Below are 16,607 nucleotides of genomic sequence, written 5' to 3'. Positions count from 1 at the left end.
TTAAATATATTTTGGTTTTTTACAGAGAGGAAGGGAGAGGGATAGAGAGTTAGAAACATCGATGAGAAACATCAGTCAGCTGCCTCCTGCACACCTCCTACTGGGGATGTGCCCGCAACCAAGGTACATGCCTTTGACTGGAATCGAACCTGAGACCTTTCAGTCCGCAGGCCAACGCTCTATCCACTGAGCCAAACAGGTTAGGGCTGTCGTTCTTATTTTACCTAGAAAAAAACCATCCCCAACTCATACCATCAAGTTTGTGTGCTCAAATGCCTCTATGATAACTATTTTTCTGCTTCATCCAGATCTCTACTCCCTCACCATCAGTTTCCTCTTATCTTTGCTTCCCTTCCAAGTTGCATTAGAAACATTTATTTTTAATAACCCATAAGCACCTTGTACTTAGAAAACTTTTTAGTATTTTTTAAAATTTTGGTGGATTTTTTGCAGCACCACTTATCCCCCATATACCCTCTTCCACTCCCCCCTCCACCGCATTCACCACACTGTTGTCTGTGTCCATGAGTTCTTTCTCTCTTTTTTCTCTTTTGCTTAATTCCTTCACCAACCTCCTAGCACTCCCTTCCTACCAGAGCTTAGAAATCTTAATTTATTATTCTCTCAGCTCATTTTCATACTACTATCATTACCCATTCAGTGAATACCAAGAATCTGAGTAGATATTTCTCTAAAGAATTTATACTAATGGTCAGTAAGTGCATAAAAAGAACTATACCCATCTAGCCAACATGGAAATGAAAATCAAAACCACAGTGAGGTACCACTTCACACCCACTAGGATAACAATAATTTTAGAAAAAAAGAAAATCAAGTGGGGAAAGTGGAACCCTCATACATTGCTGGTGGAAATGTAAAATGCTACAGCTGCTTTGGAAAACAGTAAGGCAGTTCCCAAAATGTTAAACATAAAGTTAACCATATAATCCAGCAATTCCACTCATAGTTATATCCCAAGAATAATGAAAACACAAAAACATGTATTTATAGCAGCAGCATTCGTAATGGCCAAAAAGTGGAAACAGTTCTAATGTCTATCTACTGGTGAATGGATAAATATAATACAGCCGTATAATGGCATATTATCTATATATATATATGAAAGCCTAAGTGACTATTACAACCAGTCAACCAAACAACTGGTCACTATGACATGCACTGACCACCAGTGGGCAGACACTCAACGCAGGAGCTGCCCCCTGGTGGTCAGTGCGCTCCCACAGCCAATCTCCTGTGGCAGGCCAACCTCCTGCGATCCCTCCCCCCAGCCCCAATCTGCCCTGATTGCCGGCCAGGCCAAGGGGCCCCACCCATGCACGAATTCATGCACTAGGCCTCTAGTTGATTAATAAAAAGGAATGAAATACAGATACATTTTATAGCATGTGGATGGACCTCAGAAACATTAAGTGAAAGAAGCTAGTTATAAAAATACACATATTAATATGATTTCATTTATATTAAATATCCAGAATTGACAAATCCACAGAGACAAAAAGTTAAGTTAGTGGTTGCCAGGAGATAGGGTTAAGGAATGTTGATGGAAAATGACTACTGATGGATGTAGGGTTTCTTTCTGGAGTGATGAAAATTATGATTGTGATGATGGTTGTACAACTGTGAATATACTAAAAATCATTGAATTGTACAGTTAAATGAGTGAATTGTTTGGTATGTGAATTCTATCTCAAAGCCATTTTTTAAAGAAATAACTTTTAAACTTCACAAAGTTTACACTTTATGTTGCTATATGTCAAATATGCCTGTTAGAAAAATGCTTGGAATTAGAATACAATATATTATTCACAATTGTGCTTTGATAATGTATCAAGAACCTGAAATGCCTAATGTATATCAAGATTATTAAGAATGATGGGTAACTGGAACAAACGTAGATATCCTACAATAGGAAAATAGTGATGTGCATCCATAAGATCAAATAAACAGTTAATTTTTTAGACTTACATTTAATGATATGGAGAAGTATTTAAAAGAAATAAGATAGTTTTATGTAGCACATAATTCTAATTGTGTATTTTTTGACATGCATACATACATATGTATATGAGGAGAAAAAAGCCTGGAATATAATAGAGTTTCTATCACAGAGTGGGAAGATTAGATATTTTTATTTGTTTGTGATTGTCCATATTTTCAGTGTATTACTATATCTCTCTATTGCAAATGTGTTGCTTCTACATTCACATTTAAAATCCTATTTAACACATTTCTTTATTCCAGCTTTGTGTTATAGTGAAACGTGTGGTATGATATGTCCTGTAAAATGCGTCTGAAACAAAGCCATCACCACTCTACTGACCATGTTATCCCACCTGTTTTGTTTTCATGACTCTGAAAAGTAAACATTGAACTTGCTGATCTTTGCAGGTTATTAATGCTGCATTGGCTTTAGCAGCAAAACCACAGAGTAAGCTGGCCCAAGAGAACATGGATCTTTTTAAAGAGCAGTGGGAAAAACAGGTCCGTGTTCTCACAGATGCTGTCGATGACATCACTTCCATTGATGACTTCCTGGCTGTCTCAGGTAATCAGCTGGTTCCCCAGAGAGGCTTGTGAGGATGTGCATAATTACTTTTGCCTAAGGTACAATAATGGGCAATCATAACACCCCCCAGGTCTGGGCAGGTAAATTATTGTAGCACTAATACTGTGCTGGTTTTCATTTTAATTAAAACAAACAAACAAACAAACAAACAAGAAAAGCTGCCACAGACTCCTGAGCAGTGGGAGGTGGCATTGGAGTTGTTTCCCATGTGGTGGGGCTGGTCTTGATCTTAGAAGCTTCAATTAGAAAACTGGCTGGCAGAGAGTTTTCCCTGTTTGTTAAGAGTAGGATTTTGCAACTGACCTGTACAGCACCATACCATCCACCACTCTTCCTGCTGTGTGTTTAGAAAAATGTCCTGTATCCTAGTAGAGGCTGTATGAAGAAGTGAAACTTAGGAGAAGGGAATCCCAACACCATCACCTTTACTTTCTTTTTTGAAACAATTTTTCCTTGCTTGGAAATCTCCTCTCTCCCTCACAAATGATCATAGTTGAACTGACTACTTTTCAAAAGACAGAAAACAGAGAGGAAATATTTAAATGCCTTTTAATTATGAACTTGCAAAAAATAAATCTGGGTAATTCACCTCACAAAAACAGTTGATTTCATTATATAAACATAAACTGGTAATAACATAGTAAATTGCATTCATATAGAAAATGTCTGTCAATTGCAATTCACTGTTTATCGCACAGAGATAAATTTCAATCCATCTCCTTAGAGTTAAGTATAAATGCATTCTCCCTTTAATGGATCCTCTGCTGCCCTTGGCTGCACTGCTTGCTGCCTGGAGGTGCCAGACATCCTGAGGCCAGTGGTGTGGGCAGTCAGTGCTGGGTAGTTGTAGGGCTGAAACTACCTTTTGCCCCAGGGAACCACAGGCTGGAATGTGGGAGTGGAGTGGCAGTGGGGCTTGAAACAGAAGTGGGGCCTAAGTACATGCACAGCACAGTCCTCCAGCAGTGACCTACACAAGGTGACAGTGTGCTCCGCATACCAGTGTCTCCCAGTCTCTGCCTGCTTTCCTTGGGATTGGTGGCTCTACTTGATAGAGTACGGAGCAGGCAATCCATAAACCTCAAAAAAGGGTATAAACCGTGCTGCTGCAGGAACCCCAAATTACAGGTGCTGGTACTTGAAAACACTCATTTGGAAGCACATCTTTGCAGGTGCCAAAAATGCAGCAAATGGCTTTTTTTGGAAAGCTTGGCCTTCCGTTGTTTTTCCCAATGAAGTACTGAATTAGTCTTTTTCATAGGTTTAGAAAAAAACATTCTACCTTCACAGCACACTTTTAAGCAAACAACAAATTCAGAATTCTCAATGCAAAGCACCCCTCTGGAGCTAGCTAAGCCATTCCTAAACTTCCCCTCTCCTGATTAGAGTGGGTGTATCAGGCTTGTCTCAAGAGATTTTCAGTTCTTACAGCAAAATAAAATGAAAGAATCAAATATCCCTCATACATCTTCAAATCAGAGAACAAAAGGGATTCTGCAGTAATGGTTAGTGAAATCCAGGCAGTGTGGTTAGGGTATGTGACATAAAACAGCAGAATGGTAAAGAGAAATAAAGTTCTTTAACAGATACACTTTTGTGTGATATATTCAATTTTTATGCAACGGTGGAAAGTATAAGGGTTGACTTGATGGAAAGGAGTTTAGACAGTTTCTATTTAGCATATAAAAACACAGAACAATTCTTCTAGTCAAAAAGTGGTGGTATTTTTAGAGCATCTAAATTTTATAGGTGTACCCCGGTGTGTTTCTCGAATGTTTTGTCACAGACTTGCTTAGCAATATCAAGTAATTAAATAATGAACAATTCCTGATTTTTTAATGTGCTTTTTAGGGGCATAGGATGAAGGGAACAGACAAGCAAATGCCTGTGCAGAGTTCTCCATTAACCAGTTAATTTTTAGCATTCAGAGTCTTTTATACCTTCATGTATCTACCTCATCCATGGCAACTTTAGCACTTTTTTTTTCCTTTCAAATCATTTTAATGTGGCAGTCACAATATGAAAAGCAGACTTAAACTTGTTCCCTTTAAGGGGGGGTGCTACCATGATTGCTTCACACAAGCATGATCAAAGGTAATGATGACACCGATTCCAAAGACTAAGGGTAGTAAGAAGGCTTCAAGGCTCAAGACTGAAAAACTTGGTTTCGGAAAGTCTCAGAGGGGTCACAGGTGGCAGGAGAGACATGAAATTTAAGGGACCTTCACAATACAGGGCGCAGTTGCTGGGTCATCAGCACCTTGAAACAGTTCTTGATGGTGATTCAGTGTCGAGAGTATTTGCCGTCTGGGGTGAAACCAAGCAGGATGGGCCAAGCAGATCTGGTGTCCCATAGGATCAAACTTCTTCACGGTATAGACCTGGTCTCCCTGTTCATTGAGGTGATAGTGGAGAAACATGATCTTGCTGAAGCAGGAGGTTCCAATTCCATCTGCAGCTCAGTCTACTGAGGGTCTCACCCAGCGTTAGCAGTTTTGGCGGGCGGGGGTTGTGGGGGGGGGCTAGAGAGGTCTCCCCGTGTCATGACACATAGCCTCGTAGGGTAGTCTTGGCTGGCTCTCCTTGAGCAGAACCTCACTTAATTGGGCAGCCCCCACTGGTCCCAGTTCTTGGTCCTTGTGCAGCTAAGCGTCTCTGGATATGCACCGTGGAATGGAGAGCAGGTGTCACTCTGCATAGTCATGGGCAGTCTTTAGATGAGAAGCCATGTCTTGGCCTCATGCTGATCTTCCCTCTTGGCCAATTTCCTCTTGCCCTCACACACACTGGTGCTTCAGTAGTCCCATCAGTTTCTGAGCAGGGGGCTACCAGGTAATCTCACCACGGGTGATGGTTGTCTGGGGAGAACCGAGCAGGATGGGCCTTAAGATGGTGGGCTTCATAAAATGTTGCCAAATGAAAAGTGATAATGCCACTTGATTCCTTGGAGTGGTTGTTCTCTACTGTATTCTGGTGCCTTGTGGCCCGTTGGCAGTGTGAGGGTTTTTATAGACTATTTCCACTAATGATTTTCCACCATCACTTTCCCTCTTGGAATCCATGGGGCCTGGATGTTTGCTGTAGCCTATCCAAGGGGAAGTTATTTAGGGATCAGGACTGAGAGGACCCTATTATGCTGCTTCAGTTCTGTTGTTCCTGGATATTCTGTTCCATTGGTCCCTGACTTCCCTTATACTTATCACAAGGCATATCCTAAATTTGTGGCTCAAAAAGTAGTGGTCATTTTGCATATCATCTGTAAAGCCACCAAGACCCTGTTGCCAGTGTTTTCTGAATCTGCAGGGCAAGGAGAACCTGGGTTACTCATATCCAATATGTCACTTGAAAATAGAGAGAGGTGCATGCATGCCCCACTCAGGGAAGAGGAAATGGGGATTCCTTTCCCCCAACCTGTTCTGTTCATAATGTTGCCTTGTAAATATCGGAGATGGTTTAGGGCAGTGGTTGGCAAACCGCGGCCCCTTGAGTGTGGCTCTTCCACAAAATACCACGTGCGGGCGCACACGTACAGTGCGATTGAAACTTCGTGACCACACTCAAGGGGCCAAAGAGCCACATGTGGCTCTCGAGCCGCAGTTTGCTGATCACTGGTTTAGGATACTAGGGAGCATTCAGCAAATCATGAATGTATTTGCATTGGCTGATCCCATAAGGATGGTGGTTTGAAATTTAACAAAGTGATAAAGACTGTTTGAATTTCATTTGAATTGTATTTGATAAATGTTTCCCATGGAAATGCAATTTACTTTCTCATTCATTTACTCTGCTTACACATGGAAGTTTTGGTTGCTTTTTAAATTTTTTTAAAGATGCAGGTGGTTCTAATTGGTTTATTACATTGCTTTACCATATGCTCTCAGAAGCATATAACATACTATATTAGATACTTTGGGGCAATGCACAAGAGTGGTCATTTGTACTTTTTTCTTCATTATGTATCAGTGTGCCCAAAGAATTTGGTCTGATTTGGAGGACATTAAATAAAAGGATTACTATACCAAATTTTTGTTTTTGTGTTTTATAGCAAAAATGCAAAACTGAGATTTCCCTCTTTTGAGGAAGTGGCGTAGGTAGTGATGAAGTTAGATTTGATTTCTGACTCCAGTGCCCACTAGCTGTGTGGCCTCAGGCAAGTCACTTAATACTTCTGTGCCTCAGTTTCCTCATTAATGAATGATTATATATATATATATATATATATATATATATATATATATATATTGATTTCAGAGAGGAAGGGAAAGGGTGAGGGAGATAAAAATATCAGTGATGAGAATCATTGATCGGCTGCCTCCTGCACCCCTCCCTACTGGGGATTGAACCTGCAACCCAGGCATGTGCCCTTAATTGGAATTGAACCTGGGACCCTTCAGTCCATAGGCTGATGCTCTATCCACTGAGCCAAACCATTTAGGGCAATGCTGATTAAAAAAAAAAAAAGATAGCTGCCATTTAGTTAAACATCAAGCACTCAGAATATTTCCTGTTATATAGTAAGTCCTTTGTATAACATTAATATTATCTCCTATGTGTGCATAAGATTGCACCAATAAAGATATCCAGAGCAAAGGGTATGCAGGACGGGCCCTACTGTGCATTGTGGACTGAAGTATAAGTTTATGCGTCCTTTTTTGGAGAGTGCCAACTGGCTTGGTTCCTAGATAGCAATTAGGTACCAAACATCTACTTTAAACGTGTATGCCTTTGATTTAGTAATCCTGTTGCTAGAGAATTTCCCCAGGGACATTTACACAAATGCTTGCCAAAATATCTGTACAAGGATGTTCACTTCAACCAGAAGGTGTAAGAGAAGTCTGGGTAAGTGATTTATGGCCCTTCCATCTATTTCAGGGGTCCTCAAACTTTTTAAACAGGGGGCCAGTTCACTGTCCCTCAGACCATTGGAGGGCCGGACTATAGTTTAAAAAAAAACTATGAACAAATTCCTATGCACACTGCACATATCTTATTTTGAAGTAAAAAAACAAAACGGTAACAAATACAATATTTGTATTTGCATGTGGCCCGCGGGCCGTAGTTTGAGGACCCCTGATCTATTTAATAGGGACTGCATAGCCATTAAAATAGATGAGTTAGATCTGTAGAGATAAACTTAAAAAGGTTTTCAAGTGAAAAAAAGACATAATAGTGTCCATAATAAATAGACTGTTGTATGTATATGACTTTTTTCCTTGTTAGAAGCACCTACAAAAAAGACTGTAATGAACAATCAGAGCCTTTAATGGGGTACAGATTGCTGTGTCTACTCATAATGGACCCAGGCTAAGTTTCCTGGGAATTTCAATTAAAGCTTAAGTAATTTATGGTTAGTGTGGGTACTCCAACCCTCCCATGTTTGCACATGTCCAACGGCACCAGTGTGGAGGGCAGGGTTGATGCTGTGTCCTGGGTGTGTGGTGGCCTCAGCTGGCTGGGGTTTTCCTAGGCACAGCTGTTCGGTGAGAGTAGAGAATATGACTTTAGTCAGCTTCCTGAAACAGAGGCTTCCTTTGTCGCTAAAGAATGGCAAACCCTTTCCTGGTTTGCATTCATCGGGATGAAAGGCAGTATAAATTCAAGGTCTAAGTTGATTTTTAAAAACATAGCTGTCTAGATGAAGGTTAGCGAATCCTTGGTGGAAGTTGGGCCACTTTGTTTAGTGCACAAAAAGAATCACGCTTCGTTGATTCTAAGATGTGCTCCCCCACCCCCACGTATTAACAATCCTGAAACAGGGATGAGTCTTAAAAATCAGTGATATGAGAAAACATTGGTTTATAATTTAGTTAGTATCATCTTAACTTTTTATTCCTTTTCTTTCCTTAGTGAAATAAGGTACAAGTGTAAAATTACTAGATTCAGTTAAAAAACACCACCACAGCAGTTTTTAACACAAGGTCTACTTAGTGTGGTGGACAGGTGCAGTACCATTCTGTTTAGTTAAAATGAATATGTAGAGAGTTTGTATGTAAGTGATGCTTCTGGTGGACTCCAAATCTATTCTTGTAATATCCCCTCTAAAATTTGTTTATGTAAAAGGTTTAATGTTTTCTCTTTCAATAGTACTCCGAACAAGTCTAATTTTTAATTTAGTAGACGTTAAATTATGGTCGTCTTAGCTGTATTGTGGTCATTCATTTTCCCCTTTTGTAATAGGAGTTATTACTATATTCCGGGTTTTCTTGGAAATTTTTTAAAATTTTACTAACATTTGAAGGTGTTTAAAGCAACTTTTAGGTTCACAGCAAAGTTAAAAGGTAGAGATTTCCCATCTAATACCTGCTTCCACACATGCTCAGCCTTTCCCATTTTCAACATCCCCACCACAGCGGCTTATCTGTTAAAATTGAATAACCCAAAGTCCATAATGTGCATTATTATTCACTCTTGGTGATTTACATTATACGGTTTTGAACAAATGGACCATCACTATAGTATCAGAGAAAATATTCCCTGCCCTAAAAAAAAAAAAAAAAAAAAAATCTCTGTGCTCTGTCTATTCATCCCTCCTCTCTCCAACCTGATTTTTTTTTTACTATCTCCATAGTTTTGCCTTTTGCAGCATGTCATATAGTAGGAATCATATAGCATGTAACCTTTTCAGACTGTCTGTCTTCACTTAGTAATATTCATTTATGATTCCTCCATGCCTTTTCATGACTTGATAATTATTGTTTTTATATGCACTTTAATTTTTTTTTAAATTTTAAAAAATCTTTGTTGAATGTAATATTTCCCCCCCTATTCACTCCTTGTAGCCCATCCCCACCCCATTATTTCTTTTTAGTGCTAAATATTCCATTGTCTAGATGTACCACAGTTAATCTGTTCACCCACTTGAAGGACATCTTGGTTGCTTTCAAGTTTTGGCAATTATGAATAAAGCTGCTAGAAACATCTTTGTGCAGGTTTTTATGTGGATGTAAGTTTTCATTGTCTTGGGATAAATTCCAAGGAATATGATTGCTGGATCATATGATAATAGTTTAGTTTTGTAGCAAAGATGTTTTTACCAGATTTCCTTTCAATTAGAATTGTTCACATCATTATTTCTTTCTTGTGATTTTTTTTTTCCATCTTAATCCCATTATACTCATGGTTTTAGAACAAAGAGATCCTTATAGAGACCCTGTCTGCAGTCTCTTGGGAACTACAAAAAGGAGGGTGTTGGTTCTTGGGGCCGACTGGAGATCCTGAAGCCCAGAGGCGGGTATCTGGTGGCTCTGTTCTCTGCGATACTGCTGAGTACTTGTGATGAAAGGAAATAGCCTGTCATGACCACTTCCTTGTTTTGGGTACTTAAGAGGTGAAGTGTATTGTTATATATAGTGTGACTACATTAGCAGAGGCTGTGAAAGAAGGGTATTGGCTTTGGAAGTGGGTTAAATCAGGGAACTAGTCCTAGATAATGACATGTCAAAGCATAAGGTAGCCAGGGCTGGCAGAGAACTAACCAGATGTGTTTTTTAAACAGACTGCATTTCTACTAATTATTCTGGTCTTCCAGAACTGGGACCATTAGTCTTTCACCTGTTGTGGCAGGTACTGTCTTGGCTTAATAGAGTGGGCATGTCTTTGACTCTGTTTCTACGAGTTCTTACATGTTTTGAAGACAGCTTCTTCCCGAGCTGGAAGGAAATGGCCAGGTAATAACCTGGGAACTTTCCTGTGTGTCCCTTGCCCACCCACCCCATGGAGTGTGGGCAGCCCTGTCATTCTGGCTGACTGGTCCCTGGGTGAGAGCTTTCCCTTGCCCATTCTGGGCCTGCACCTACAGACCGACGTCTTCCACGTCTACAGTCGCGTAGCGCCCCAAATTTATTACTCTCTGCTCTTGAACATTTGGGTTGTCCCCATTTTGCTATTATCGATGAGGCTGAAGTGAATGCCTTACTCTGAGGTTTCCAGGATCTAGTGTCAAGCTTTATTGTTTTCAGGAAAAATAGTTTTGGTGTGTCTTCCAATTCCAGCTCTGTCACTGGTAGGAGCCACTTCTGGGCTTAACAGAATTCAAGGATTTCCACAAATACCACAACAGGCCCACCTGCAGCCTGTAGGGTTAGGAAATGTTCCCCCCATATGCTCCCTCAGCGCCCCTCAGGAAGGCTTCCCCTGCTGACCGCACCTGCTCCTCTGAGCTGTGCTGACTGCCACTGGCATCTGCTGGAAGGAGGGGTGAGGCACTGGGAGGTAGCCTTACAGTGAACCTTTTCTTCTAATTTAGACTTTGGGATATATGTAAGGTCAATGAGATTATTTAAGGGAAAGAGAAGTTCTTGAGGTTTCTGTTATCTGAATCATCTGCTTGACTTACAGAACAACTGTGCCTTACAGATGGGCCTTTTTCTCTTTTTTTAAACCTGGAATAAAGATTGTTATTCTCGGAGGTGATTATAGGTCGAGTTTCAGTGGGACAGTTAATCCAGCAGTTAATCTTTTCTCTTCAGTGCAATAATGCATGTAAAAGCTTTTGGCGCTGTGGCTGGCACAAAGTGAGCTCTCAGTGAATGGTACATGCCAACTAACAGTTATTGTCCCCTTTTCAGCACAGGGAATACAGTCAGTGTTGTAATAACTATGTATGCTGTCAGGTGGGTACTAGACATATTTGGGGTGATCACTTTGTAAGTTATATAAATGTCTAATCACTGTTGTACACCTGAAACTAATATGTATTATGTAACAACTATAATTGAAAAAAAAATTCCAAGGCAAAAAAATTGTCCCCTTCTTTTGAAAGGCCTTCTCCCTCATTCCACTTTTGCTTGTTCCTCAGAGAATCACATATTGGAAGATGTGAACAAATGTGTCATTGCTCTCCAAGAGAAAGATGTGGACGGGCTAGACCGCACAGCTGGTGCAATCCGAGGCCGGGCAGCCCGGGTCATTCATGTAGTCACCTCAGAGATGGACAACTATGAGCCAGGGGTCTACACAGAGAAGGTGCTGGAAGCTACCAAGCTTCTCTCCAACACAGGTATGGGAACTCCCTGCCTTACTGGTGCTCCCCACACAGCCCAGGTGGGTTAGGCCAGGCCCTGTGGGTGGGAAGTAGGAGACCAGAACTCAGGCCTTAAGTGTTCTGGGTGGACACTAGACTTGTGAGAAGTTGGTCAGCCAAATTAAGGCCTCACACACACGTTTCCTTCATGTGGGTCCCATGATTAACGAGGGGAATAATTCTTTTTTTTCTCCTCACCCGAGGATATGTTTTTTTAAATTGATTTTAGAGAGAGAGGAAGGGAAACATCCATTTGTTACCTCCCATACACGCCCTGACCAACGATCAAACCTGCAAACTAGCTATGTGCTGTGACTGGGACTCGAACCTGCATCCTTTTGGTGTGAGGTATGAAGCTCCAACCAACTTGACCGCCCAGCCAGGGCTGAGGAAATAATTCTGAAAGCACTGTTTAAGATTAATTTTTGAGTTAAGTCTTCTGTTAGTGAATAAATACTAATTTAAGGAGGGTCCCATTCTTAAGGCCTCAAATTAACCTTACTTCAATGTTCTCAACCACCGAAATCCTTTATTGTAAAATCTGGTCAGAGACAAAGAGGATGATTCGAGTCTTGGTTGAAATACATTTAATTTATTTCAACCATAAATCTCACATAGGTAGAAGTGGAAGCTCTTCATCAGACACCTTGCCTCTTTCTGAGTGAGGTAGATTCAGGGAGGGCTATAGAATGATGATGTCTGCTGGGCCTCTTTTCTCTGCAGTTATGCCGCGTTTTACTGAGCAAGTAGAAGCGGCCGTGGAAGCCCTCAGCTCGGACCCCGCCCAGCCCATGGATGAGAATGAGTTTATCGATGCCTCCCGCCTGGTGTACGATGGCATCCGGGACATCAGGAAAGCGGTGTTGATGATAAGGGTGAGTAACTGCATTTCGGATGTTTTAATAGCTTGTTCTTATCATTTGCTAACCTTGAGAACAATGCATCATTCTGGAACTCAGCAGATGTATTGGCAGTATATTAAAACCATGAATCTAAAAGCTGTTAGAATGAGATATATTTAATTACATTGTCTGAAATGACTTTTAGTTGCAAGTTAGAGCCCAAACTCAGACTGAGAACAGGAGCTAGTATGAGTTGCTCCTGATGATTTTAGAGCACACAATCACCACAAATAGGTTTCCATTTGCCTTAGAGGGAAACTATAGAAAATAAAGCCTTTTTAGTTCATTTCAGAGAAGGGAGTATTCCTTATTGCAGGTTGAAGTTATTCTTCACATGGAGCTCCCCCCCCTCCCTCGTCCCCCTTTTGAAGGGGTGGCAGGCAGGATGCTAGAACCCCAGTTCAGGGTGAGGATGAGCAACTGTGGCAGCCCCTGGTCATGTTCCCTGGCTCAGGGCCCCCATGTGGCCCATCGTCTCTGAGAACAGCAGTTCTCACCATCTGAAAGTCCAGCCCCTCTGGGTTGGCATAAACAGGTTTTGAGAAGCTCCAACCCCTCTGTAATGTACCCCCAGGGTGCTCGGCCTGGGTCTCGCAGCTTCCTTTCCCATAGCAGTCATCCTTCACATGCTGTTCTGAGCATAAGTGTGTAGCCATCCTCAGCCCGTCCGCAGCATAGGTGGCTGCTTTGCTGTCGATCTAGTTGGATCAGAGGAGCTTCATTCACAGCTTCATGGTTTGCTAGTCAGACCTCAAGGTAGGCAGGGATCTGTCTCACTTTTTACCCCCTCAGCCTGACAGCTACAGAGCCTAGCTGGAAAGAGACCATTTCTAAGGCAGTTGCATTAGGCTGGATCCATTTTATATGCAGTGTAGACTGTACTGCTCTGAGGTGAGGAGATGGCCTGGTTGGCTGTTCCTGCAGGCCCCAGGTCACCCCCGACATGTTGGGGTGGGCCGGGAGCTTGTGGAGCCTTTTCCTTTCTTCAGTCCTGCTGCTGCTAAAGAAGAACCCATATTATGTAGAGACCATATCTCAGTGGTGTGAAGGGATCCCCAGATCACATACACCAGGGCCAGTGAACACAGCCCTATTTCTCCAGAAGCCTTTCCATGATGACAGGCACCTAGAAACAGTAAAAGAAACCTTCATGATGAAGGAGGCTAATGCCTTTTGGGATTTCAGTGGCTGAAACTGCATACCTCCAGGAGGCGCTTGCGAATTCCAGACTCCTTTCTGAGGAAGCAAGTAGGGTTGTGGGGAACCACATCTTAGGGTCAGGCAGCTGGCTTGGCTTCCTCTTCCAGCTCTGGAAGGATAAAATGGGCAATAGTGACGTCGTGTTTTGTGCTCCCAACTCGGAGACACTCCGGGATTTTGTGTTGATGTGCTCTTGGTGTCTCATGTGCCTCTGCTATTCTCACCTCTTCCCATTGAGGGAGAGGCCTGGCCCTTGCACATGTACAGACTCTTGGCGGTTTCAGGTGCTTCTCACACGTCCTCTCATTTGAGCCTCACAGCAAATCTTGGGGCTGGGCTTGGATCAGGTCCTGGGGCAGATGAGGGCCTGCCCTCCTGTCACAGGCAGCTGTTCTGCCTCTTGCCCCCTTACTGACGACTTCCAGATGACATTATGTTTCAAGTCAGCAGCTAATCATGTGAGGCTGGAGGCTGTGCAAAATAAGAATTTTATTTCATAATTAAAGCAGAACTAGGACCATTAATTAGTTCCTTTGGTATTTAGACCTTACCTGCCACATTCTCTCTTTTCCTTTTATCAAAGGAAGAAATACATAAAAATTAACTCTTTTTACCCTTCAAAGCAGCCTTTGGTACCTTAAGAGAAGGCCCAGTATTATTTAATACATTTAATGTTGTTCTTGTCATAAAGTGGAAAAGTTAAGAAACTGCCTAATATTGTGTAAAATACCTCTATTTTTAAATTAAAATACCTTTTCTACCCTGGACAGTTCTCATCTTTGTCTTTAGATGCAGCTGTGGGAGGAGTACATTAAGTATAAATCTGATGTCAAAGAGAGTCTTGACTCAGGGGTGGGAATTGGAGCCCTAACCCCAAAAAAGGAATCCCTTGGCCCTTTGGCAAGTGTGGGGTGGTGCCCTGGCCTACTGTTTGTTGGATGAGCCACCCACAGGTGCACCTGTGAGGCAAGGTCTCAAACGAATAGTGAGTGCTTTTAGCTATTACCCACATCTGTTTAGAATACTGCACATGAAAATTCTGGGTGTCCCTACATCAGGCAGGGTGTGGACTGAGTGGCTCGGGACAGCGGGAGGCCTGCGTTGTATCTGGCTCATCTCTTTCTTGATGGCAGACTCCTGAGGAGTTGGATGACTCTGACTTCGAGACAGAAGACTTTGATGTCCGCAGCAGGACAAGCGTCCAGACAGAAGATGACCAGCTGATAGCTGGCCAGAGTGCCCGGGTAAGGAGTCAGTTAAACTTGTTTTGGCCCTCGCCAGTTTGGCTTAGTGGATAGTGTGTCAGCCTGCACATAAAAGGGTTGCAGGCCCGATCCCCAGCTGGGGTGTGTGTGAGGCAACCAATCAATGTGTCTCTCAAAAAAAAACAAAACTTGTTCTGCAGACCTTCTCTGTCCCTCTCAGGTCTTAGCTTTTCTTTTCCAGGAAAATACTCTATTTTGAGAACCCAATTTTCCCTCTTTTCTTCTGGCCATAGGACAGAAGTTGTGGCACCTGCTAGTCAATTATAGGTTTCTCCAAAGTGTCTCCTCAGTTGTGCCCTGGGGCTGTGGTTTATGACAATCCTGCATCAGGAGAGCCTGAGGATCTAATCAACACAATGGTGGTTAAAAAGATTGCGGTCTTTGTCCATGTCAGTTACACTGAAATATTTATTTATGGGTTAAATAAAATAACAGTGTTACATTCAAGAGAATCAGTCAGAACCTTTGCATCCATTTGAGTCATTAAATCTTCCATCAGTAGCATTTTTGTTTTGGGGAGGGTGCCAAGAAATATTTCTAAGGAGTCCTTTTTCACTTCTCAGATATTTTGAACAGCGAGTACATCCCTGCTTTAGGCCCCACTTTGTTATGAGCACTTTGGGGAGAGCCCAGGTGCTACTTTGGTAAGGTGTCAATGCTACTGAGCTATACAAAGTGTATATACCTCAGCAGGTTCTCTGCCTGCCTTCTTTAAAATTTACATTTTAAAGGCACTTCCAGTTCACCTTGAAAAGTTAAAGATGCAATGCGGCCACAGGAAATGCTTGGGAAAGCGCCACCAGCATTAGCCCTTCTCTCATCTGCGCTCTCACAGGAGACAGAGGATGAAACTTTTGCAGAACTCAATTAAGCAGGCTCTGTTCCTGGGCCAGAGTGATCCCGAAGTGTCCACATTAGCCTTGTACCCCTTATACTCTTGTTTTCCTCCACATTAAAATTTGTTCTTAAAAGTGGGTTGGGAATGGCCCTTCAGGCAAAATGAAACCTATTAAAGCATTATCCTATCTATGTCATAGATTGCTCGGTGGAAATGCTTTCGGCTAATGTACTGTGAGAATGTCATATTCTTTCCATGTAAGAGCTTTCTGTGCTTCTGATTTTAGGCAATCATGGCTCAGCTTCCCCAAGAGCAAAAAGCAAAGATTGCAGAACAGGTGGCCAGCTTCCAGGAAGAAAAGAGCAAGCTGGATGCTGAAGTGTCCAAATGGGACGACAGTGGTAACGACATCATCGTGCTGGCCAAGCAGATGTGCATGATCATGATGGAGATGACCGACTTCACCCGGTGAGCGGTGCCCGGCCCTCAGCCACAGCCATCTTCTCTTTTCTACTCACTGCCAACTACGAAGGGCTTCACGTACAATGATCCTTGTTCTTTTTTCAGAGGTAAGGGACCGCTCAAAAACACATCAGATGTGATCAGTGCTGCCAAGAAAATTGCAGAGGCAGGATCCAGGATGGATAAGCTTGGCCGCACCATCGCAGACCATGTAAGTAACAGACCTAACATGTGGGTCTCAGGCAGCCCAGCCTGGTCCATTCCTGAGGCAGCAATAACAATAATTTTCAGGGGACACAACACTCATCTCAAAAATTGTCCTTAACTTGCC

At 42.2% G+C, this 16,607-nt stretch overlaps 1 protein-coding gene and 1 pseudogene across 3 annotated transcripts in view; one reads left to right on the top strand and one right to left on the bottom strand.

The window, feature by feature from the left end:
* Window positions 1-16,607, top strand: part of CTNNA1 (catenin alpha 1) — a 174,967-nt gene that overhangs the window by 154,948 nt on the left and 3,412 nt on the right. For all 3 annotated transcript variants that reach the window (XM_070414893.1, XM_070414892.1, XM_070414894.1), the window contains 6 exons: window positions 2,410-2,566; window positions 11,385-11,585; window positions 12,333-12,484; window positions 14,845-14,955; window positions 16,101-16,282; window positions 16,382-16,487. In XM_070414893.1, coding sequence (XP_070270994.1) covers window positions 2,410-2,566; window positions 11,385-11,585; window positions 12,333-12,484; window positions 14,845-14,955; window positions 16,101-16,282; window positions 16,382-16,487 — 909 coding nt within the window. The remainder of the gene's footprint in view (window positions 1-2,409; window positions 2,567-11,384; window positions 11,586-12,332; window positions 12,485-14,844; window positions 14,956-16,100; window positions 16,283-16,381; window positions 16,488-16,607) is intronic.
* On the bottom strand, window positions 4,730-5,009 carry LOC139010441 (H/ACA ribonucleoprotein complex subunit 3 pseudogene; annotated as a pseudogene).

Source organism: Myotis yumanensis, unplaced genomic scaffold, assembly GCF_028538775.1.
Source record: "Myotis yumanensis isolate MYYU_CA2020_CCGP unplaced genomic scaffold, mMyoYum1.0.hap1 SCAF_5, whole genome shotgun sequence".
NCBI lineage: Eukaryota > Metazoa > Chordata > Mammalia > Chiroptera > Vespertilionidae > Myotis > Myotis yumanensis.
This window is presented reverse-complemented; position numbering and strand designations above follow the sequence as displayed.